A 26,234-nucleotide genomic window follows, 5' to 3' on the forward strand; every position below is an offset into this window, starting at 1 on the left:
ACCTTGGCTAAATGGAGTGGGAAGATAAGGCACTTTGACTCCCTTTGGTCCACTTGGATCAATAAAACATAAAGTGTTCTACAAACTCCTGATTGTTGCTTGTGAGTTTGGAGTTCGGCTAAAGATGAGTTCGCAGGATACCCTGCTCGTCTCTACTTAGCAGTACAGAACTACCTGCTGGTTGCAACATTTTCTTTCTTTGTGTGTTAAACGTGAATCTTTTTCCAGAATTAGGACAGGGTGGGCCAATAAGAATGTGTGGCAGCAGCCAGCCCTGTGACTATCCAGAAGCCTTTCCTGACAGCCATTTGCCATGACAGGTGGGTTTCCGGGGCTGCTGCAAGTATATGAAGGCGCCTTTAGGATGACCTGTTAATAACTGGAGCAGTTAGTTGTTTTTTTTTTTTTTTTTATTTACAGATTCTCTTTAAACGGTTACCTGTGTATGGCAAATGCTATCTTCATCTTTAAGTATATAGTTTAAAAGGAGTTATAAAACCAAAAACGTAATATGTTGAAGCTTACTAGTCCTTGGGTTGGTGGCTGCATTAGTCTTGTTTTTCAGGTTTTTTCCCTTTTTATTTTCACCCGATAATCCTGGAATTAATACACTTCTTGTCCTTGGGAAGTTACATCATCCCTCCACTGTATCTATGGAGGGAGCCATGGTTGTCAACCTAGACTGTTCTGGTGATATGGACTACAAACATGTACATAATATCTTCATCTCTGTTACATGAGGGGCAGAGCAAGTGGTATTACACTGAAGATAGATAAGATGGAAGATATTCTTCAGTACAACTCACAGGAAGGACACTATTTCTGGTAAGATCAATGGGTAACTTTTTAACTTGAACAAAACAGTAAACTGATGCAGCCATCACATCTAAGGGCTGTATGCTGCAGTATATTTGCATGTTTTGTCCGGGATACGTTAGTTAAATGAACAGATTGTGGTAAGTTGGTAGCGAACAGTGTTGACATTGATAGGGAGTCCACAAAATATGTTTTTATAAAAATTCAACAAACTTTGTTTTTGATATGGATCTTGTATAGTTTTCATTGCAGTGTGACAGATCCTAACTCGTCTTTGTACTGCAATAGGATTCTACATAAAGATGTTTTCATTTCCATAGAAGGGAGGATCTTGTCATATAAGTACACCATGTCAACAATATTTATCTATGAGGTCACTAGTCACTGGTTACAAGTTTCAGTATGATGCACTTTTGGATGTCTGTGACATCTCTTAGGACTTCTGAAAATTCCTTAAAGGTATCAAACCACAACTTGGATGATGACTGCTTCCTGAAGCACTTTGAGCTGTGGATGGCTCTGTCAGCACCAGCCAGCTTGACAAAAGTTGATTTAATCTTCAATGGATAGAAAATTATCAGCTGAACAGTGACTGCATCCTATTGGATGGAGTCACTGCTGGGGCATTTCAGCATCCGCAACGCAGCTGCCCAAATACAATATCTGCAGTGGTGATTCCTCCATCTATGCTGCTTAGTATTGATGGGGGAATTGAACAAGAAAATTTGTGTATGGCTAGCTTAATGCAAAATATCAGAGTAGCAGAAAGAGACTGCAAGCCTTAGTGCTGATTCACATACAGTATATGTAGATTGGATGCGGTTTGAACTGCATCCAATCCGCATGACATGTGAAAAAACTGTTTACATATGTCTGGTGCACTGGCAGTGCGGATTCAGTGCAGATTCGGTGTGGTTTGAAAAGAGTCCTGTATGATTTCTGAGCATTGCCTTCAGGTTCAGGTGTGGATTACAGGCTATGGACATCTATGAGAACCGTTTCTAAATTTCAGATGTGTGAACAGGATAATCCTGAGAGCTAATCCTGTCCTGAACCTGATGCAAACCTGACATGAACCGATAAACAGCTACTGTATCAATTAGCTGTGAAACCTGAGCTTCAGTCCACACCGCACATGTGTGAATCAGCTCTTAGAATTGGACCACATAGGAGCAAACTATTTAATCAGTCTACTAACCCCTACTCCAAAAAACATCCATTAAGTTCACGTTTTTGCGGGTCCTGCATGCCGCATTTGCCTGGCCACAGCAGCTTATTCATTTGGGCCTCTACCTATGGGAAACACAGTGAAAAATTCCCTATTTTTCAAAAACATGGCTGAACAGAATCTTATTGTGCTGCGGCAACATGCAGTTATGTGCACCTGAAAATGTGTCAAGGTTTCTGATACGCGGGGGGTGCCATTACCAATTAATGGCACCCCTGTTCATTTGCTAATTATTAGCATGATTTGCCTATGGGTTGGAAACATGCAATTATGCACTGAATCCCGACTCACTCAAGTGTGAGCCTAGCTTTAGGATTGCAGCTACATGGGAAAGTTTTAGTAGCTCAGTAGCCGCAACTAATCAGAGCAATCATTTGTTGAATGTATAAAATAAATGGCTCCCTGTTGTGTAAACCTCGCAGGCTGCGTGCAGTGGTGATTAACCTTACATGATCACACAATGCTCCAATCATGTGCAGCTGATTGCTACTACATGCTACATGTAAAGCATGTAGTATACACCATTAAGGCACCATTTGTATTATCTATTTAAGGATTATTCGCTACTCCTTGTGGTTCATTGCTGATGTTTATTTTAGTATTGTGAATGTGCTACTAAAACTGCCATTCTAGTTCTAGATTTTTTCTTTAGTGCCCTCTTCTGTGGAATGTCACCATTGCTCTGGGTCTAGCAGCAAAATTCTCACTGTTGAAGCCAGGCCACTGCTGGAAACACAGTGGTTAATTTCCAGAATAAACCCGAGTTCTTTCGGGACGATTTTGGGGTAGCAGGTGGCAAGTGATCATGTTTCTCTGCACAGCTGAGTGCTTAATCTTACATTTTCCACAGCATTTTCTAGAACCTGAGCACTCATGCATCTGAAAACATTTTAAAATATTTGTAGAAATGTCTGTAGTTCACTGATGATCATAAAACGTTATACCATTATGGGACTTATTTAATAATACTCTGATCAGTCTACAGATTCAGTAAAACATAAAAACCAGGCTACATTTGACAATGCATGATCTCACTTCAGCAAACGGGTATGTGGTCACTGTTGAATTGGTGTGTGCTGCTGTGTTTTACGGAATAAGCCTTGTGTATACTATATATGGATGAAATGAATTTCAGAGTACACTAAGAATGTCTGTAGCCAGCTTTACTAAGAGATGAGATGACCAACAAAGCACAACTTCTAAGCAGGCCATGGCCTTCATATGTAATGAGCAAGTATGGCTCACCCCATATAGATCATACAGTGGATATAAAAAGTCTACACACCCCTGTTAAATGTCAGGTTTCTGTGATGTAAAAAAATTAGACAAAGATAAATCATTTCAGAACTTTGTCCATCTTTAATGTGACCTGTAAACTGTACAACTCAACTGAACAACTGAACTCTTTTCGGTGGAGGGAAGTAAAAATAAAAAAACTAAAATAATATGGTTGCATAAGTGTGCACACCCTTAAAATAATACTTTGTTGAAGCACCTTTTTGATTTTATTCCAGCACTCAGTCTTTCTGGGTATGAGTCTATCAGCATGGCACATCTTGACCTGGCAATATTTGCCCACTCTTCCTTGCAAAAATCTCGAAATATGTTAGATTGCGAGGGCATCTCCTGTTCACAGCCCTCTTCAGATCACCCCACAGATTTTCAATCAGATTCAGGTGTGTGCTCTGGCTGGGCCATTCCAAAACTATAATCTTCTTCTGGTGAAGCCATTCCTTTGTTGATTTGGATGTATGCTTTGGGTCGTTGTCATGCTGAAAGGTGAAGTTCCTCTTCATGTTCAGCTTTCCAGTAGAAGCCTGAAGATTTTGTGCCAATATTGACTGCTATTTGGAACTGTTCATAATTCCCTCTACCTTGACTAAGGCCCCAGTTCCAGGTGAAGAAAAACAGCCCCAAAGCATGATGCTGCCACCACCATGCTTCATTGTAGGTATGGTGTTCTTTTGGTGATGTGCAGTGTTGTTCTTGCACCAAACATATCTTTTGGAATTTTGGGCAAAAAATTCAACCTTTGTTTCATCAGACCATAACACATTTTTGGAAGACTTCAGATGTGTTTTTGCAAAATTTAGCCGGGCTTGGATGTTTTTCTTCGTAATAAAAGGCTTTCGTCTTGCCACTCTACCCCAGACATGAAGAATGCGGGAGATTGTTGTCACATGTACCACACAGCCAGTATTTGCCAGATATTCCTGCAGCTCCTTTAATGTTGCTGTAGGTCTCTTAGCAGCCTCCCAGACCAGTTTTCTTCATGTCTTTTCATCAATTTTAAAGGGACGTCCAGTTCTTGGTAATGTCGCTGTTGTGCCATATTTTCTCCACTTGATGATGGCTGTCTTCACTGTTTTCCATGGTATATCTAATGCCTTGGAAATTATTTTGCATCCTTCTCCTGACTGATACCTTTTAACAATGAGATCCCTGTGATGCTTTGGAAGCTCTCTGTGGACCATGGCTTTTGCTGTAGGATGCGACTAAGAAAATGTCAGGAAAGACCTACAAGAACAGCTGAACTTTATTTGGGGTTAATCAACGGCACTTTAAATGATGGTAGGTATGTACTGACTCCTATTTATCATGATTTTGAATGTGATTGCTTAATTCTGAACATAGCTATGTCCCCAGTTATAAGAGGGTGTGCACACTTCTGCAACTGCATTATTTTAGTTTTTTATGTTTACTCCCCCCCCCCCCTTAAAAGATTTTCAGTTTGTTTTTCAATTGAGTTGTACAGTTAATTGGTCACATTAAAGGTGGAAAAAGTTCTGAAATGATTTATCTTTGTCTCATTTTTTTACATCACAGAAACCTGACATTTTAACAGGGATGTGTAGACTTTTTATATCCACTGTATATTTACAAACTAGGCACAGAAAGCATGGTTTTAATAACACTCTGATAGAAGTATGTACATACAGGTGAACCTTTGTAAATGTACTTTCAAAATACTATGGTTTCCCTTTAAGGCTTAGATAGCTATTAGATATGAGATAACTTGCTAGCATGAGATCAAGCCCCTTTTTAAAATACCGTACTTACAGTTTTTAATCAAACATTTCCTCTACTAGACTTTCATAGTAGATAGCAATCCATAGGACTAGACCCTAAAATCAGTTTTTAGGTTCTCCAGACTATTATTATGGTCATTTTGTTAGATGATTTTTGAGGATCGAGGGTTTAAAGCTGAATTAAGCGAAAAAGATCCCAGAAAAATGAACAGTGCATTCATAAAGTATTCCGACCCCATTCACTTTTTTTCAATTTTGTTATGTTGCAGCCTGATACTACAGTTGTTAACATTAAATTTTTTTCCCAGTAATCTACATTCAGTACCCCATAATGACAAAGTGAAACAGAATTTTAGCAATGTTTGCATATGTATGAAAGAAAAAAAAACTGAAATATCACATTGGCATAAGTATTCAGACCCTTTGCAACAGTACTTGAAATTTAGCGCAGATGCTTCCAATTTCTCTTGATCGTTGCTGAGACGTTTCTACACCTTAATTGGAGTCCACCTGTGGTAAATTAAATTGATTGGACATGATTTGGAAAGACACACACTTCTCTATAAAAGGCCTCACAGCTGACTATACATACTGTATCATAGCAAAGGCCATATGGTCAAAGGAACTGCTTCAAAGCTCATAGACAGGATTATTGCAAGGCACAGATGTGGGGAAGGCTACGAAAAAGTCTGCTGCACTGAAGATTCCCAAAAACACAGTGGCCTCCATAATTCTCAAATAGAAGAAGTTTGGCACAGGCAGGACTCCTTTCAAGAACTGGACACCTAGCCAAACTGAGCAAATGGGGGAGAAGGGCCTTCGTAATAGAGGTGACCGATAACCTGATGGTCAGTCTGACTGAACTCCAGAAATCCTGTGTGGAGAAGGGACAATGTTCCAGAAGGACAACCATCACTGCAGCCATCCACCGATCTAGAGTTTTTTGCAAACTCCAAGTGGGCTTTCAGGTGTTTTGCACAGAGAAGAGGCTTCTGTCTAGCCACTCTGCCATAAAGCCTAGATTGGTGAAGGGCTGCCTTTGGTTGTCCTTCTGGAACTTTGTCCCATCTCCACACAGGATTTCTGGAGTTCAGTCAGAGTGACCATTGGGCTCTTGGTCTCCTCTCTTACTAAGGCCGTTTCTAAAATTCTGTTTTCACTTTGTCGTTATGGGATACTGAGTGTAGATTAATGAGGAAAAAATTAATTTAAACAACTGTAGTATCAGGCTGCAACATAACAAAATTGAAAAAAGTGAAGGGGGTCTGAATATATTATGAATGCACTTGTATATGTTTGTTACATCTTACTTTTAGTCCCGTTGAATGGTAATCCTTCTCTTTAATTTTGGCTTTGGTTACAAATTAATTCTACATGATTGTTTTTTTTTACTGGAGCAGAGGGTGCAGCCCAGCAGACAGATTCCCAAATGCCATTACCAGTTATACAAAATGTTTCAGCACACTTGTATTTCATTCCTAAACATTTGTTAGAATTGGATTAGTGGATGGGTGGTCCACCGTATGGTACATGGGCTTATTGTAGGATTGGGAAGTCCTTTCCTTGCTCTGCAACAACTGAATTCATTGAGTGCTTAATTGTTAATGTAGCATATAAACATAATTATAGTTATCACTTCCTTCTAAGTATCTGTTCACAGCATTATAGAAAACAAACTTCAGCATTTCCTGTAAGCTAAGCAATTGTTACATTTTTATTGATGGATCTGTCTTATTAAAGACAAACTCCATTTTATTTAATGTTCGCATATTCCCCTTAACTCATTGTGACTGTCAAGTGTGCACATTCTTATTGACTGTTAATAGGTAAACTCTTAAGGGAAAACAGAATTTGGTTAAATGTTTACATTCTGGAAGCTGACAAATTGTCACAATCTGATTGTATATTCTCCTTTAGGCTTGGATCTTGGCCAATTCCGGTTGCATTGGTCAAGTTTCGAGCTGTGGATGGCCTACTGGGACCACCCAGCTCAAGAAAAAAAGTAAATTATTCAATTGGGTTTTTCACGAAGGAGCCAGGTATAAAATTGTCAGCCAGTGACTGTATCCAGTCAGATGTAGTCACTGTTCGGGTATTATGACAGCTGCAGGTACCAGCTGTCAGGATACAGTAGCCAACTGGGGAGATTTCTTCATTGCTTCCTTCATCCAGGAATCTGTTGGATTTCTTTTGTTTAGCCTGTGGGCTGAGTGAGACACAGCCGTATGTTTATGGCTAGCCTTCCATTTACATCATCAAAAAAGTTTGGATGCTGTATTAAATCTACATAAAAACATAATTTGCGAATCTCATAAACCCATATTTTATTTACAAGAGAAAACATGTCAGGTGTTTAAACTGAGAAAATGTACCATGTTTAAGGAAAAAATAAAGTAATATTGAAACTGATGAAGACAACACATGTCAAAAAAGTTGGGAAAGGGCAACAAAAAGCTGGCAAAGTAAGTGGTGCTAACAAGGAAACGCTGAACATTTTGCAACTAATTAGGTTAATTAGCAACAGGTCAGTGACATGACTGGATAAAAAAAGAGCATCTTAGAGAGTCAGAATGTCTCAGAAGTAAACATTGACAAAGGTTTACCAACCTGAGAAAATATGTGCCTTAAAATTGTCGAACAATTTCAGAATAATGTTCCTCAATGTAAATATTGCAAAGACTTTATCATCATCTACAGTACATACTTACACCAAAAGTTTGAGAATCTGGAGAAAAATCTGTGTGTGCAAAGGACAAGGCTAAAACACAATATTGGATGCCTGTTATCTGTGGGCCCTCAGATGGCACTGCATGAGCTCAGGAATACTTCCAAAAAGCAGTGTCTGTGAACACAGTTTGCCATGCCATCCAAAAATTCAAGGTAAAACTCTATAATAAAAAGAAGAAGCCATATCTGAGCATGATCCAGAAATGCTGAAATCTTCTCTGGACCAAAGCTCATTTAAAATGGTTTCTTGCAAAGTGGAAAACTGTTCCATAGTCAAACTAATTTAAATTTGACGTGCTTTTTGGCAACCATGGGTGCCACATCCTCCCCACTAAAGAGTAGAGAGATCTTCTGGCTTGTTATCAGTGCTCAGTTCAAAAGCTTGCATCTCTGATGGTATGGGGGTGCATTAGTGTGTATGGAATAAGCAGCTTGCACATCTGGAAAGTCACCATCATTGCTTAAACATACAGTATATCCAGGCTTTAGATTAGCATATGGTCAGGCAAGAATGGGACTACATTCCTCTCCCAAAGCTCTAGCAACTGGTCCCCTTGATTCCCAGACTTTAACAGAATGTTGTTAAAAGAAGACAGGATTTTACACCATGGTAAATATGGCCCTGTCCCAACTGTTTTAAAAGTGGGGTTGTACTTTGCCAGCTTTTTTTTTTTTGCCCTGTCCCAACTTTCAAAATTGCCTTATTTTTTCTTAAAATAGTACATTTTCTCTGTTTTGATATGGTTTCCATTGTCTATTGTGAATAAAAAATAGGTTTATGAGAATTGCAAATCATTGCAGTCTGTTTTTATGTAGACTTTATATAGCGTTCCAACTTTTGTGCGTGCGTGTGTACATACAGTGGGTAAAGTAAGTATTGAACACGTCACCAAAAATCTGCTGCCATCTACCAGGATGATGAAGATGAAATGAGGGTGGACATTTCAGCAAGACAACGATCCCAAACGCAAAGCCAGGGAAACTGTCAATTTGTTTCAAAGAAAGAATAAAAAGTTGCTAGAATGGCCCAGCAAATCACCTGACTTGAATCCAATAGAGAATCTATGGAAAGAACTAAAGATCAGAGTTCATAGAAGAGGCCCACAGAACCTTCAACATTTGAAGACTGTGTGGAAGAATGGGCCAAAATCACATCTGAGCAATGGATGCGACTAGTTTCTCCATACAGGAGACTTGTTGAAGCTGTCATTACCAACAAAGGAAGTTTTAAATAAATTTCAGTTAGCAAGGTAACAGCGTATACCCAGAGATGGACGCGGTTCAGCCATTTTGGCTTCAACCTCCATCTTGGCAAAAGGATTAACCATCCTGACAAATATATTTCTCCCTCATTCTTCCCCCTCCCTTTCTGAGAGTCCCAGTGACATTTTGCCAGTGTGTATGTGTGTCACAGAAGGGTCATAGGAGCTATAAAGCCCCCCAAGGGAGCCGGGGCCTCCCTGTCCATAGAACCTGCAAATTGTAACACCTCGTAAAAGATAAGACAAGCTTTCCCAGGAGTTGAAAGAGATTCCAACATAATAAACCTAACTCGGCGTATGTGACAGAATCAGATAAACACTTTTCAATCCATTTTTCCCTTATGTCTCATATCTTGGAATATGAGAGACTTACATAAAAACCAGACATATCGTCAGATTGGCTAAGAAAAGACAAACAATTTGATGGGTCACTTGCCTTGTCTCGAATACATAGGAAAGTAGAAAAATAGATCTCATGAACCGTTCAGGTATAGAATTACATATTTCATCAGTCCTCAGACGTGTCTGCATAATAATCTACCCGCGGGTGGAATGTCACTTGTGCACAGGAAAGGTATGAGCCCAAATATGAACTACACGAGATTTTGGCTCTAGTTTAGGTCGACACCCAGACCTCCATGCCCTACACAGGGTATTGGTCCTTGACGTCAGAGTCACCCCCTGCTGGGGAACTACAATTTGGGCTGTCAGGCCTAAGAGGAAAAAGTTGAAGACTTCTCCCATTTTAACATCAGTACCACCTAGGGAGACCCATGCCCTTTTGCTCTGAAACTTGGATCTGCTAACCCAGGACTTTGGCAAGTACCTTAACCCTTTCACCTCTCTCTGATATCTCTTTGCTGTGCTGTTAGTCTCTGTATGTTTATATATATATATATATATATATCTTATTTACATCTTTTTCTGTAAATATTTTTATTGCACCCATTTGACCTTTTAGTAATAAATCTTTCCTTCTGAAAGTGTTGAACTGTTTCTATAGCGCTTTATTGCAATTTACGAATTCCTGCCTCTAAAGAGAACGCTACTGTGTGTGTTTTAACCCGCTGCATAATCGGCCTGCAGTGACCGTGTTATGCAGACGATTATCTCAACCATTGTAGTGTTTTAGCTGATATTGCTGAGTTTCCTCTTTCTCTGTACAAAAAGGAGGTGGTGGCAGTGTGAAGGGTTAATTGCATAATTAACGTGACCCAGTAACAATCGCTCAGGCTGCCAGTACATCGATTGTGGTCCAAGTAGCTGTAAAATCGTTGAGCAGGATGCAGCTGTGTGTGGCATTGTTACGCACGTGACATCGCGGTTTGAGTTCGGCTAGTCCTTCGGTCACGAGTTTGGTGAGAAGGGCTGGGGTCTGACACCGCGATCGTGACAAGCAATATTCAATATTTTTTCCTTGTGTCATTCCATTGTATTACACATAACTTAATTTCTGAATGTATTTGCTTTGTTTTTTTTCTTTTTATGTATGGATTGCATGGGTCGTTACCGCTGTGGTGAAAATGTCATGTCAATAGTACCTTTAGAAATATATTTACCTAGAGAAATGGTGATGTGTTCAATACTTATTTTGCCCACTGTAAATGTATATGTGTGTGTGTATAGATAGACACACACACTGTGCCTCGAAACCTCCTAACTGAGCCAGTTGTATAACAAGACTATGCAGCTTTCATTTCCTGTAAATGCAGCTGTTCTCATGGAGTTACAATTAGAAGTCTGTTGGAAGAAATCAGTGCGCTCAATCCCACAATGTGCAGTGTTTCACCATTCAGACAAACAACTTGTGTCCCTAAACAGGGGATGACTCAGATGACTGAGGCATGCTGGTACTAGTGTCTTCTGCAGGACTTGTCTTCATGACTGAATGCTACATTACCTGAAGTGACACAAGTGTCTGCTAATCATATTTTGTACTGGAAATGTTTTCAGTTCCTGTAGTAGCTTTCACAGTACATGTTAGGATAGCAAATATGTCTACTTATATACATTCCCAAGCAACTAAAAGAAAATGTAAAAATAAAATCCACTTTTTTTTAAAGGAGAACTTAATTGTATCTGAGCATCACAAGCAGAAAATGGTATTTAATTCATTTTTAACTTACAAAGCAAACTCACTATACATCATCCATGTCTCCATGCTTTAATTTTTTGAGAAATCACAAAAACACTACCCTAGCATTTCTAGCTGCAGCCATCTTGAGGAAGGGCAGATGATGCATGCACCATTTACTTCCTGGAACCCATCTGCCCTTACCTTAGGCATGCAGGCAGGAGGATGTACTTAGCTGAGAGAGCCCTTCATCCAGGCAAAAAAAAAGATGCCCATGATGACTCCTGGGATGTATGACATCATTTTGGCCTAGGTCAGAAACCAGGAAGCAACTGAAGAAATGGGAAAAAAAATAAAACAAATATAACATACCTTCCTATGTATTTACTCAGGCTAGTAGCATAAGGATAGGGCGTACATCCAGGTTTTGTAAAATATGTAATAGAGATTCAGGAGAGATTGTAGTCCTACCCAAATCATCCACAGGGCAACCTAGCCATGAGCCTAGGGGCCCAGTGAATGTCCAGGGAGGGAGGAGGGCATGCTACAATGTATGTGGTCTTGCAATGAACCAAAAGGATAGCAAATTGATCCAAGGTCTCACTTATTTGTCACTTTACAAGGGAGGATATACTGATAGATAGTTGGGTTGATGAGTCAGTCCATGTAGATAGGGTTACTCTGTGCCTACTGCAGCCCTAATTCATGTCGGTCAAAGGAATGGTGGGACAAAGCTGCTACGTTACCTAGGGCCTCATTCTGTCTTAATCTGTCTCTTGTTATGGGTCTTTTATATTCCATTTTCTGTCCTTGAAGTATGTTGCTATATACATCTTTGGTATAAAGAGTATTGATAGGCTAAAACTTTTATTCACCTGGCTGGAAATCTTCAGTGCCTTCAGTGTTCTCTTTTAAATCCAGTCTATGCAATTTGATGAAAAATTCAACTTTTAAATCAAGTTGACACTTTCCATGGTGTGTTGACAGGCTTTCTCTCTCTCTCTCTCTCTCTCTCTCTCTCTCCTTTCTTTCTTTCTTTCTTTCTTTCTTTCTTTCTTTCCTTCTTTCTTTCTTTCTTTCTTTCTTTCTTTCTTTCTTTCCTTCTTTCCTTCTTTCTTTCTTTCCTTCTTTCTTTCTTTCCTTCTTTCTTTCTTTCCTTCTTTCTTTCTTTCCTTCTTTCTTTCTTTCCTTCTTTCTTTCTTTCCTTCTTTCTTTCTTTCCTTCCTTCTTTCTTTCTTTCCTTCTTTCTTTCTTTCCTTCTTTCTTTCTTTCCTTCTTTCTTTCTTTCCTTCTTTCTTTCTTTCCTTCTTTCTTTCTTTCCTTCTTTCTTTCCTTCTTTCTTTCCTTCTTTCTTTCCTTCTTTCTTTCCTTCTTTCTTTCCTTCTTTCTTTCCTTCTTTCTTTCTTTCCTTCTTTCCTCTCTCTCATTCTAGAAATTGTGATCTCAGTTGTCAGGAAAAAATTACCATCATGTAGAAAATGTATAAATATAAAATAGTTGTTGTGACCGGGTCACTCGTATTTTGCTAGTCCTATTTAAAGTCTGCTTGCTCTATGACACTTAATTCACCGAACTCCTTTCCACTGAATGCACACATTACTGAATTTCTTGGATCTGATTGATGTGTGTGGGCTGGTTGTTGCATTGGTATCCTTGTGATCATGCAGAAGGGTTACTATGGGAATAGCTCTTTGAAGAATTGATAAAATTCCAAAAATATGCAGTGTTGAAGTGTCATCAGTGAATGTAAAAATTTAGTTAACTGGCATCTGTTGCATAATCAAGATATTTGGAGCATCTGTCCAGCAAGAAACAAACTTCCAACATTAAAATAAAAACATATTTGGATTGGTGAAGCTATGTACATTTAAAGAGCACTTTTCAAGAGAGAAATATGAGAGATACCACAGCTGACACGCTTTTACATGTGCAAGCATCGGGACTGTCAGTCTGATTTTCACTATGTACTAAGTTGGTGACCTGAAAGTAATATGCAGCCATTAGGGTTTGGGCTTCTGAATGACACACTTCTTCTGTGTCAGTGAATCACTAAGCAAAAAAGCAAGGATAGTGATGACTGCCCTGGAACATGCAAGAGTTAGCTCTAATAGTACCCGATTTTTCTAATAGCAGTTTCTCTTTAAGACTCTAAGTAGTAAACATAATATTTAAAAATACACTTGCACCTTGCCCATGCTGTGCAAAGTGACAGTGAGTTTGTATAAGTCCTTCTCCAATTATACTCGCCTTACCAAAACTGCGTAGCAGCTTCTGCGTCCACTGAAACTGGCACTGATATCTGAAGTGTGACCTTTGTCGAGGGCTTTGGAGAGTAGAGCTTTGACCCCCTGCATCATGTGACAGCGTTCAGGAATAGTAATTGGCTTCTAGACCCAAGCACTGTCACATTCACATTCTCCCCCATACCTGGCATCACTGGGTATTTTCTTAAGCGGGGCAATGAGAGCGCATGGTAAGGTGAGTGCAAGTGGGGTCTCCCCTTCACAAGTACACTGTCAATGGGATTTGAAACCTACAGACACATGGCTAAAATAAAGAATAAAAGTTAAAATTAAAAAAGTGTAATCAGAATTAAAAAAATTTTTGTGGAATCCCCAGGATAGATAACATGTAGCAGTTAGTCCCGTTCTAATCCATGGCCACCTTGTGCAATAAAAGTACATATTTAAGTCTGTTTGTGCTGGCTAATGTACATATTTGCCAGCACACCACTGATCTTCAGTATGGTCCAAAAAAGGTTTTTATTCCAAAAAGATCACATCACAAAAGAAAGTGTAACATTTCGGAACCACACAGGACCCCTTCGTCAGGCATGTGATAAACCACCAATCAATCTGTGGTGTGCTGGCAAGTATGTACGTTTGCTTATGATGTTTCCAATCCCAGCTGGTAGTTGCTACAGCACCCTCTATTGATGAGCCATACTTCCAGGAATGTGTGCAAAGGGAATATAATTATAGACTGTTTGTGCTGGCTGTCAGCTCCTCCCCAGTCTGAAACCCAATTTACAGTATGGGGGAGCTACAGCTCAGCACTGTAGCCGCTCCATATCAATTATTCTTGTTGAGCTGGATATTGTGTATCTGTATTGTGTGTATCCTTACTCTTCTGCCTGCCAGTAGACATTAATCAGACAGCTGTCACCTGGATATAGTTGGCCTGGTGGTAATTGGTCACATGGGTAAGGTTTTGAAAGCACTCTCCAAGAGAACCTGCTTAACAGCCAGTATCTCTTCCTTGTACACCCAAGGATAGACAACTGAATTGAGACTCACCAACCTGCTTTTTTGAGGAGAGAGACTAGAGTACTATCTGGCGGCTTTCATTGTTTTACATGGCATCATGCGCTGGGAACAAGTTTCTCAGGTGTAAAAGGAAGAGCTGCCAAGGGCTGCAAGATGGCAGAGCTGCGGATGTTGTTTGAGGAAGAGATCGGTCAGCAAATGAACTCTGTTTGAAAGTACTGCCAGAGATGAGTGCTCCTCTGTGTGCGCTGTCACTCAAAACTGATTATGTATTCTAAGCTCTGTGGTTGAACCGCTGTGGGGCAGGTGGGGGGCGCTGTTGACCTTGTTTGCTCAGTAACCACAGCACAGAGCCTCTGAGGGATTCAACGCATTTTTAGTTTGTGGTGATACTTTTTTAAAGCTTTATGAAACAACGTTAGGTTATAAACGTTATAATAACTGCCCTAGAAACATTGTAGGGAGCTGGTTGCCTTAAGAAACACATACTTTTATTACTTCTAACCTGAGGCTGATCTTTGGCCATCGGTTCCGCCTCTCGTGAAGTACTGGAAGCCTGAAAGTAAGGCTCAGTTTGCCATGGGAAGAACAATTTCACTAATATTTATAACATATCTTTGATGTTGATTGTCTCACATCCAGTATTGTTCATAACTGCCAATCAGTTTTCATTTCTCCATCCAAGTGCAGTTTGGCAAAAGTAATCTTTGATTGTTGTGTGTAGCGATGTGTGGCTCAGGATCATCATACACGCTACAATCTGACCATACGATCCTTTTTTTTTTTTTAAAGACATCCATAGGTGAGGCCCATTGTGATTTGAAATGGCATATTTGGTTCACCATTCCACAGTAAAGGGGAAGAGTTAATGTGCAAGACTGCAGCTCGGAGGTTGTGTTTAAACAGTTTGAAAATGTGAGGGGGAGGACGTATTTGTAAAATAAAGGTATATATTTTACCTAGCATGGGGGGGAGCATTACTGTAACTGTACATGTTTATACAAATCAAATAAACAAGAGGGGAAATCATGTGTGACACTCAGGTTTATTAAACAACTGTTCTCCATTTACTGCAACATCTTTAAATATGGACTGTTGACACAGTATCTACATAAAAGCATCTTTTGCACTAGAAAAGTAAATATTATAATTCCACTGTCATGGCATTTGGCATAGCAAAGTAATACGGGTTAGTCATGCTAAATTGTTCTTTTCTCGCCCTCAGCTTGTCCTCACGTGTTTCTGTTTAGTGCAGTTATATATTTTTCCTGAAGATTGTTTACTAAATGTTCTTAAGGCTTGTCTGGTAATCCCCAACTTCTCATCCATGAAAAGTCTTCTCCGGGCTCATTTATATCTGCATTTAAAGTAGAACTTTAACCAAAAACACTCATTTAAAACTATGGCCAGGAGATATAAATACTTGATAACATTCATGTTACCCTAGTTGAAAATGACATTTTTTTGACCATTCTCTGCTCGCATTTTGTAGTGAATTTGTAGCACTGGAGGACATATTGAGTTACATAAGGAACATGCTAAATGGGCAGGTGTGCAAGTACAGGATTAGATGGTTTGCATCTTCTAGAAGCTAACCTCTCAACAAAATGGCTACACGTGTGTTTTTACACATTTTAGGCCCCTTTCACATGGGTGGCTCCATCAGGTCCACCTGTCAGTTTTTTAGGCAAACCTGATCAGAAGTTCCATGTTATGCAGGGTACACACTATAAGTTGATTTTTTTTTTCTTTCAACCCAGCGGGCTGAACCGAAAAAAAAAAAACTTACAGATCACTGTACAAGCTGTACACATGGGCGAAAGGTGATTTGCAGCCCATGAGTACTCAGCTGTAGTCTATGAGCGGCCAGATGTAAAAAGACTTGCGTCTGTTTACATTCAGTCACCTTCAAATCCATTCAGGTCCAGAAAAAGAAAAGCTCCTTTTAAGTTTTATCAGGCCTAAAAGTGTCAGAACTGAGATAGTCTGATGTAAATGGATGACCGAATGTGGGTCTGGAAAGCTCCGGCTTTTAAATGCAGCGAGAACATTAACAGGCATGAATGTCACAAAAGTGACATCTGTTCATTTGTGCTCCATTTCAGCAGGATATCTATTCAGATCCCCTGCTGATTGGACTGGACAGAGCAGGAGTACTTCTCATTTGGAAAACAGATCCAAAAAAATGCAGGGTTTAGTAAATTAAACATTTTGTAGGAAAACAGAAACAAGTTTTAAAAGCAAAGTATCTAAAAGGATAACTGCACTTTTTGTATAGCTGTCCTTTCAAGTGAGCACCCTCTAAGTCTTATACTTGCCTGTCATTGCTCCTGTTAGCCACCTCCAAATCGGACACTTTTACCCCCTCCTGATCAGGTTAATTTTCAGCTTTCAGGGCTGTCACACTTTGAATGACAATTGCGCGGTCATGCAACACTGTACCCATATGAGATAGATAAAACTTTATTTTGGTAGTATTTATTCATCACTGGGATTTTTTTTTTTTTTTGCTATATAAATGAAAAAGTCCAAAAATTTTGAAAAAAAGTGTTTTTCTTATAAAATTTTGCAAATAAATCATCTTTCTTCATAAATGTTGGCCAAAATGTATTCAGTTATCTTTTTAGTAAAACAAAATAACCCAAATTAGTTTATAACCAAAAATTATAATGTTTCAAAAAATTGTTTTACATTTTTATTTTTTTATAATATTATTTGTTTTTTTTTTTAACATACTGTCACCCTAGCAGTACAGTGTCACCATAGTCACACTGTACTACTTGTGGGGGGTGATGAATATTTTTTTTTTAACATTGATTGCTTTTACACCCATAAAGGCTGTAAAAGCAATCATTCCTCTTTCTCTCTGTCTGCATTCTGTTGTGAATAGCTTTGTACCATGTGATCTCTGTGATCATTCACAGATTTCACACGTAGTAAGCAATGATGTCAGGAAGTAACATCTTGCTTACTACCATTCATGTGATCACTAATTGGCCAATCAGTGATCACATGATCGGGACCACACACAGAAGTGTTCCGGAGGACACAGCGGGCACCGAATCGCGGTGCCGCGCGATCCCAGGGAGCGCGCACAGGCTAAAATGGCGGATGCTGTTTATGAATGGCAACCCACTCCTGCACTGTTCCCGTCTGGCCGTTTATATACATGGGCCGGAAGGGAAGTGGTTAAACCTCCACTATGTCTGTCTACTTTTGTTCCTATGGAGAGGCCGTCTGTTCTGGCCTTTCCATAGTAATTGGGATATAATTTGCCCTGTGAGGAGAGTCTGCAGCAGTGGCTTTGGCAAGAGGAAAGACAGAAGAGTATAAAGTTGGCCATAGATTGAAATTTGGCCTAATTTCGATCCATGTGTGGCCATGCCTGTTCTGTAGGAATCAATTGTTAGATCGACTCTTGTATAACAGTTTGTTGGAAAATTTTTCTTGATCATCTGACTGCAGCTGATGATCAGTGTATTCTGATAGCAGGGCTCTCAATGGGGAGGATTCCTTCATGTAAGGGCCATGTTTACCTGCATGGGGATGCACAGGTGTTCCATGTATTCCTGTGCTGGCAGTCGTATTCCTGTCAGTTGGGATGTAGCGGCTGCAAGAACACAGCCAATGCTCCCAATTTGACATTCGTGTGGGTTTTTGGCCCTGAATGCAAACCGTGTGTGTTCAGGGCCATGTGCACACACGGATGTCAAATTAGGAGCAGCAGCTGTGCATCTCTATGCGGGGAAACTTGGCTGGGCATACACTGCACTGTAGTATATCCATGTGAATGAGATCTAATGGGATGGGTAGTTTTAACACTTGTGCTTTGATATTGTGGCATCATTGCAATACCAGAACAGCTCCAAATGTGCAATATGGAAAAATATTTGGTTGGGCCAACATAAAACTGTAATGGTTTTGATTGTGTGGTGAGCATTTAGCAGCCATACATGCCAAATATTGGGATCCCCAGAATGAAAGCACCAACTCTTCCTTTGCTTGGAAGAGTTGAGTCTTCCATTTGTTTATACTCTTTCTGTCCCACACTAGGCAGAAACAAGGACACCTATTCCTGACATGATGCTGTTCAGGGGCTAATGCACATCTGATAATCTCAGTGTAGGTTGTGTGATTTAGAGTATATCTCTATTCTAAGTGGTAAAATTGTACGAAAAAATGAATTTCTCTTCCTCTTCCACACAGTTGAAGCTTATAGCTCTTGTAAACACTAACTAGTCACGTGTTTTTGTTAGTTTTAGTGGGGCAACAAAATAGGACAGTCCCAAAATCTGATGAGAGTTGTGTGAAAAGTGACTTGATTTGTTCTTTGGATGTTTTGATGTGGAAATACGTGCAAGTCATTCTTGAATGGCTAGAAGTTGAACAAAGGAAGTTTCTCTTACATGTGATAAGACATGTTTTAAGAAATGAAGATGGATGGCTAGATAAACAGGAAAATGGCTTGTGGTGAATGCTGCTCTCCAGGATGCGAGGGACTTCTGGATGTGTAAAGGGAAGTGAGGCTTTCTGCTGAGGATTTAAACATCTGAAAAAGTGTGCATGTTATGTTTTTGTAATATTTACATGACCTACACTTTAGCTTTCAGCACTTCAAATATATCTAGATGTCTGGAGACCACAGAGACCAGAAAATAAATAACAATGCTGAAACTTTGGTTTTACTAAGTATTAACATACTGGACAAAAACTAGATAAAAACTTAATTACTTGAAAAGACTGAATAAATGTTAAAATAATGTTAAAATATAAATAAATAAATGGACAGTCCATGAATTCTTGTGAAAATAATGCATGCTTTGCAAAGTTTGATTTATTATAGTTATGGACAGCTAGTATTTCTCTGTGGTACACTGTCTCAGAAAAGCATAACGTATCGATCATGTTTTGAAAAAATATATATTTAAAATGGTTAATATATAGTATATTTCAAGAACCTGCATATTCAGTATGTTATGTTTTACCTGGGAAATGTTCAGGGAATGAACTCCCTTGCTTGTCAGAATGCACATTGAGGAAGCATAGCTTTGCAAATAGAGCAGGTGACACACAAGGGTAGACACATGTTTTACAAAGGGACCTGACCCTTATGAAATGTGATCTGTTGGTTTTATTCCAGTTATGACATTTTCTATTATATAGTACATTATTTGCTAAAAAGGGCTATTTTGTGCAGCTGCATTTTTCTATAGAAATAAAACCTCTCTCTTAGCTATGAGTAAAGCCTTGGAAAGAGAAAAGTGACACAGAAGAATATCCTAACATTAATGTGATATTAAAGGCAATTTTTAAAATAAAAATAACAAACAGGTCATACTTACCTGCTCTGTGAAATGAATTTGTATAGAGCAGCCCTGATCCTCTTGCTCTTGAGTCCCCTGCCTGTGCTTCTGACCCTCCTGCCAAGTGCCCACATAGCAAGCATATTGCTATGGGGGCACCTAAGCAGGCTTGCTCCCAAGTGTCAGCTCTGCGTGTCCATTCACACACAGAGCTGCGGCTTGGCCCCATCCTCTCTCCTCATTGGCTCACTGGCTGTCATTGACATCAGCTATCTCAGCCAATGAGGAGGGAGAGTATTAGGGGGGCTGGGGGAGAAGCTGCACACAGTAAATTTTTTACCTTCATGTATAGAATGCATGAAGGTAAAAAACAACTTTCCCCTTCTAACCAACTGCACTTTCATATTGGTCATCCATCACATTGCTGGTCAATAGGTGGAGGCGGTAGAAAAAGGGGAAGGAGTTTGCACAGTGATTATACAGACTGTACTGGCAATTCTGAAAATCTGGCCATGCACTGGTTGAAATTTGACTGGTCCAGCAGGAACTCTCCACTTGACATGAATCAATCACCTTCTATCGAAGGGACATACTGAAAAATTTTCCATCAGTCAATGGCTGCAGCCAATCATCGAATACCACTATTGGAATACAGTGGAGTGGGGGGGGGGTGGGGTTGGGGAGGGATTCCTCCCTCCACCTCGTTTGTGTGCATGAATTAATCTGTTAGTATCCCCCTGTAGCTTTATACAGCCCTCCAGGATTTGAGATTGATTGGTGCTGTACAAATAATGTAAATAGTGTGCTCACATCTGGGGGTGTCTTTAGTCATGACCTGCACACAACCAACCCCAGAAGCACACTTTTGGCCATAGATCTGTCATAGACATGACTATTACACTGCCTGACATCACATTGTTTATTTGCTTTGTTGGCTGAATTGGAGAAATTGCAGGGAAGAGGAATGTCCTAAGATAGATATCACTAGGCAGACATTCAACTTGAGCTGGCCATGCATTAATCTTTTTTTTTTTTGTTCAACCAGCGAGATGAATGAAAACAAAAAAAATTATTTCAACTCATCCATGCACTCAATGTGCATGGGGAAATCACTCCCGCTGTGGTATCGTGTTGCCCCACCTTCAGAATACACTGGCATTGATCATTCGGGAAAAACCTGACAGGCTGGTTGCACAGAAGCCAATTGGTAGACTGACTTCTGTATAACCAGCCTACCCCATACATAGACTGAAATTCAGCCGGTCACTGCAGAACTGGCCAAATTTTTATCCATGTATGGCTGCCCTTAGTGTCAGGCCAGATGCGCAGTAGTTTTGGAAATAGGCATTTTCGGACAAATAGGACAAATGTATAAAATGCTTCAAATCAGTTGATAAATGTGTAAAACAAAAGATCTCTTCAAAACCTGACCAGAATAGGTAGGCAAGTTTGTGCAGCAGGAATTTCAATCCAGCTGAAGTATCAACAACAGAAACTAGGGGTACTTGTGTGTCAGTTGTAGGACCCTTTTCACAGAAGTGATTCTGTTGGTGGCAGCACTTTGCCAACCTCGGTTCAATATAGTTATCACTACTGGGAATTGCCCAAAACATTGCCAAAACTCAGTGCTTAGAGGGGTAGACACAGCACAGTGCAAAGTGCTAGTTCATGTAGAAATTAAGTAATCCCATAGGTTAATGTACGCTGAAATTTAGTGACACTGATGCAGGTGAAGTATTGCTAATGACAGATTTGCAATGTAACACAGCCTAAAGTTTTGAGATAAAACAGACGTGATTTACAACAGTGATATTAAAGTGTTACTAAACCCGCAACAGTAAAATCCGTCTGTTTATGCAGTAAAGCATGCTTGTTATACTCACTGTGGAACCTAAGGGGTTAATTCCCCACATGTGTAAAAAGGCTGTTTGATCCTGTCTTCTCTGATCGTTCCCTTCTTCTACTGTCCCCAATACATCTGCTGATAGTACAGAACTCTAGGAGTCACTCTGCACATGCTCAGTTTAGTGTGTATGGCTAGTGATTTTTTTTTTTCTTTGGGAGGGCATATGGGATCAACACAGGGCCAATAAGCACTGTCCAGACAGAGGGTCAGCGGTTATGAAGCCTCAAAGGACAGTCAAAACCGAATAAAAACTCTTCCTACAAGATTAAACTGTGCTTAGCCAATCATTGATAAAAGTCGCTATACTGTATATACTGCTGATAAACAAAGGTATTTAGCAGTTTAGATTTACTAAAATAATTGCATTTTCATGTTCTGTGTACTTTGGGAGACCAGATATAGTGAATGCAGGGCCTTGGGGTTAGTATCACTTTAAGGATCACTTAAAAAAATATCTAGAGCAAAGTCATCTTTCTTTCCTGAAACATGCAGGTCCCACTGTGAGCTACAGTATAGTTGCCAAGCATTCATGACCTACAGAGACAACCTGATTTTTGCAAACTCGTCTTTTAGAATCTTTAGAACAATGATTCTTTTTTTAAGTGACTGTAAACCCACAACAAACATGTCACATTGCAATGGTTTTGCACAGAGCAGCCTCGATCTGCCTCTTCTCAGGCTCCCCGCCAGAGTTCCTGGCTCCTCCCCCCACCAAGTGCACCCATAGAAAACAGCTTGCTATGGGGCACTCGTGCAGGCTAACTGTGTTAAAAACACTCTAAAACTGAAAACTTGTCCCAGAGGTGCTATTTCCTATGCCACACCACACAGTTACTGTTCTAAAATTATTTTGTGAAGTAATAAAAAAAAAAATTAATGATTCACACTGCGTGCCCCCTTGGTGGCGGTAGTATGTGTAAACTGTTGAAAGCAAAGCACCACAAAATCTACGTGTTGAAAGAAGAGTGTCTGAATTTTCATTGGGCTTATGTTACTTGGCCAGTTTAGTAGGCAGGATTTAGAAATTATTGGACTACCCAGGAAAGTATCAAACTTAGTATTTACTCATACAACACAAAAGCAAAGTGCTTTAGAATTATTTGTTACAATATGTTTTAACAATGTTACAATCCTTTTTACGAAATGTAGTTTTTGCTATATTTTCTCCCTTGACATTCTTTTGACATTCATGTTTATTGCTTTGTAGGTACCTACCAAGGGCAATGGATGGGAGGCATGAGACATGGATATGGCGTGCGGCAGAGTGTTCCCTATGGCATGGCTACGGTGATCCGTTCACCTCTTCGAACATCTCTGTCTTCACTACGCAGTGAACAGAGTAATGGCACAGTGCTCCATGACATTGGAGCGGATAGTCCTGCAGGGACTCGCGGAGGATTTGTGTTAAATTTTCACAGTGACTCTGAGCTCATGACCAGCAAGAAGAAAGGTTTGTTCCGAAGAGGATCACTATTGGGTAGCATAAAACTACGAAAGTCCGAGTCCAAGATCTCTATATCTAGCAAGCGTAGTTCTGTGAGAAGCGATGCAGCTATGAGTAGAATAAGCTCCAGTGATGCAAATTCTACAATTAGCTTTGGAGATGTAGACTCCGATTACTGTCCTGTAGAAGATCACGTAGATGCCACCACTACAGAAACCTACATGGGGGAATGGAAGAATGACAAGCGCACTGGATTTGGAGTAAGTGAGCGCTCAAATGGAATGAAGTATGAGGGAGAATGGCTGAACAACAGGAGGCATGGATATGGATGTACCATATTCCCAGATGGCACAAAGGAAGAGGGAAAGTATAAAAACAATGTTTTAGTGCGTGGAATAAGAAAACAGCTTATCCCGATAAAGAACACTAAAACAAAAGAAAAAGTAGATCGGGCCATTGAAGGAGCTCAAAGAGCAGCGGCTGTAGCAAGGACAAAGGTTGAGATAGCAGCCTCCAGGTGGGTAGACTTTGGCATCGTTTGTGCTTTTTCTTCTCTCTCTATTTTAGTCCTGTAGACTGACTATTTATTTCAACATTCACAGCTTCACAAATTTAGACCTGTTTTTATTAATTATATTTAAAGTAAACCTGTTCTGAGTGAACATTGAATAAGCACAAACCTAAACATGGCTTTACCTATGTTTCTTTGCTTTCTGGGATTTCCCAAGACAGGGCCTTTAAATATGCTACTTCCTTCTCTGATATCAGAGCTCTGTTATGCCCCTCTTCACCTCTTTGCAATGTTCTCAGTCTTTGTAACCGACTAAAGGCTTGGATAATCTAGGACATACCCATGAGCTAACTTGAAGCAGAACTCCAGTTAATTGTTTTATTTTCCCATGTAGTGGGACTGGGCCCGCACTGCATGGGATAACTGCTCATTTTGTCCTGGGGCTCAGTGAAAAGCTGTACTTACCCCTCCATCGAACCTCCAGAAAACCGCTCTCCCCCACGTCCAGCGGTGGACTGTTCCTGCTATCCTCAGGTTTGGAGCCGGTCTATAGGCACGATGATGTCAAGAAGAGCCCATTCACAAGAGCACTAGCTTGCGGGGAGGGGCAGGAGCGGTGGGGACCAGTCTTGTACTTGGAGGATTGGTGGATTAGGTAAGCATATCTCAGCTTTATGTAGCATTTAACCCATGCAGTGAGGGCACAGCCCCTCTGCATGGGAAAATACAATTTTTGCAAGGATTTTTTCTTTAAAACACACATATTCATCTGGGTGCACTCAACAACAACAATCTGTCTGCCTCCTTTTCATCCATAGCACAACTTTATCTTTCCTAAATAGAGGTTCAATTTCTACACAGCCCTGCCTTTAATTATGATGGAAAGTGTGTTTTTAAACTGGAGTTGTTGTTTTTTTTAAATGAGTAGCTTTTTACAGAGATCTCTGTGACGAGTACAGATCTCAGCAAGCCCCACATTTGTTAGGTCAAAGTATTTGATGAATCACAAGCTAGTGGCTGAAAGAGAGCAGGCTAAGGCTGTATGTAATAATGGGCATAGTTCCACTTTGTTTGACGGTTTCCTGTAGTATTTCTACAAATGTTTGGAACGCAGATCTTTTCTACTATTTAGAAAAGAGTACAGTTAGGCCTTTTAGGGTATTGTGCAGCCCTGGAGCAGGTCCTGGTTTATGTTGGTTAGATTTAGACTGCGCTCGGAACACACATAAAATCCAGCAGTTTTATGATTTATGTATTCAGTTGCTACAAGCTATTTATGATAGAAGGCTTGGAGGTAAAAGTGCTTTTTAAAATTTACATTGTAAATCACTTAAAGTGAATAATTACATATGGAAGTGTGAACATGTGAACAAAAATAACTACCTCTGCGACTATTCCATCATATATTACAGAAATACTCAGTAATCAATCAGAAACTGGTTTTCAATAGTTCACTGTGGTCAGCCTGGGGCAAAATGCCATCTAGTCATTGCCATCTATGTTGTAGTTAATGACTGGCCCTACACTCATTGTTGGTCATATCTAACTTTCTGAATGCTGGGGAATCTCTGAACAATGGTTTAGTAGCTTAATTTGCCATAAACTCACAAATCAAATATAGGGTCTTACCAAGGCACGTATTTTGTTTTGCTACTCAGTGATCATTATGAAGACGAGAAGACCTAATAGATTTTCTAGTCCAGGGGTCTCCAAACTTTGTAAATAAAAGGTCTGTTTACTGTTCTTCAGAATTCAGAGTAAACAATGCCCCATCTTTGGTTTTAGTGGGAATAGTAGTGTCACGTTGGTATCAATAAGAGGAATGGTGCCCCATTGTTGATATTTAAGGGAGCAATGGTGCCCCAACTTTGGTGTTGGTGGGAACAATGGTACCCCATCATTGGTGTCAGTGCGAACAGTGGTTCCCCATCATTGGGGTCATTGGATGTAATAGTGCCCCATGGGCTAAATAAAGGCAGGCAGGTTGGACACCACTGTTCTAGTCCATGGGCAGCACATAAAAGCTGAAAGTTGGTTGTTGTGTGTAGCTAAGCGCCGTCTACTTTTTACACCATTCGAATATACCATATGTCCAGTAGTGTAAATAGTAGAGCTTACAAATATTAAACATATATTTAATACCAGCTGTGATGTTTGTAACCTACAACAATTGGATTTCATCTCACAGCAGTAAGATTTATTTTAGGTTATTTCACTTTGCTGTTTGGCTTTTTAGATCATGTCCTTAGAGTTTAGCATGAAGTACAGAGCAAGGATGGTATGCATGGACCAATAATTTATTATGGCTCCCTTATTGGTTTACCGAAGGTTGAACTCTGAAAGATAATTGGCTGCAATGGATTATTATACTTTGCACAGTGCTCCTATAAATGGGCTTAGTCCATTGGACAGTGCAAATAGCAAAACTGCAGTGACCCATAACAGACAAAGTAAAATGATCACCTAATGACCCATAAACTCTAAAGATAGCTGTATTTATTACATTAGCTAGGCATTATGGAGTTAAGAAAGAAGCAACAAAGTTCCTATAAACGTATTTATAAATTGTGCAAAAGCTTTATAAAACTGCTGAATTACAACACAAATTTCATACATCTTTCATAACGCTTCAAATTTAACTGCACCAAAAAAACCCCTGCAAAAGTGA

The 26,234-nt window shown here is 39.8% G+C and overlaps 1 protein-coding gene across 1 annotated transcript in view; it reads left to right on the forward strand.

Moving 5' to 3' along the window:
• JPH1 (junctophilin 1) overlaps nt 1-26,234 on the forward strand; it is a 160,872-nt gene that overhangs the window by 14,508 nt on the left and 120,130 nt on the right. The window contains exon 2 of the mRNA XM_089661025.1: nt 22,819-23,572. Coding sequence (XP_089517151.1) covers nt 22,819-23,572 — 754 coding nt within the window. The remainder of the gene's footprint in view (nt 1-22,818; nt 23,573-26,234) is intronic.

This window comes from Staurois parvus, unplaced genomic scaffold (genome assembly GCF_062004578.1).
Source record: "Staurois parvus isolate SC_StPar_1 unplaced genomic scaffold, SC_StPar_1.0 ptg001302l, whole genome shotgun sequence".
Classification (NCBI taxonomy): Eukaryota; Metazoa; Chordata; class Amphibia; order Anura; family Ranidae; genus Staurois; species Staurois parvus.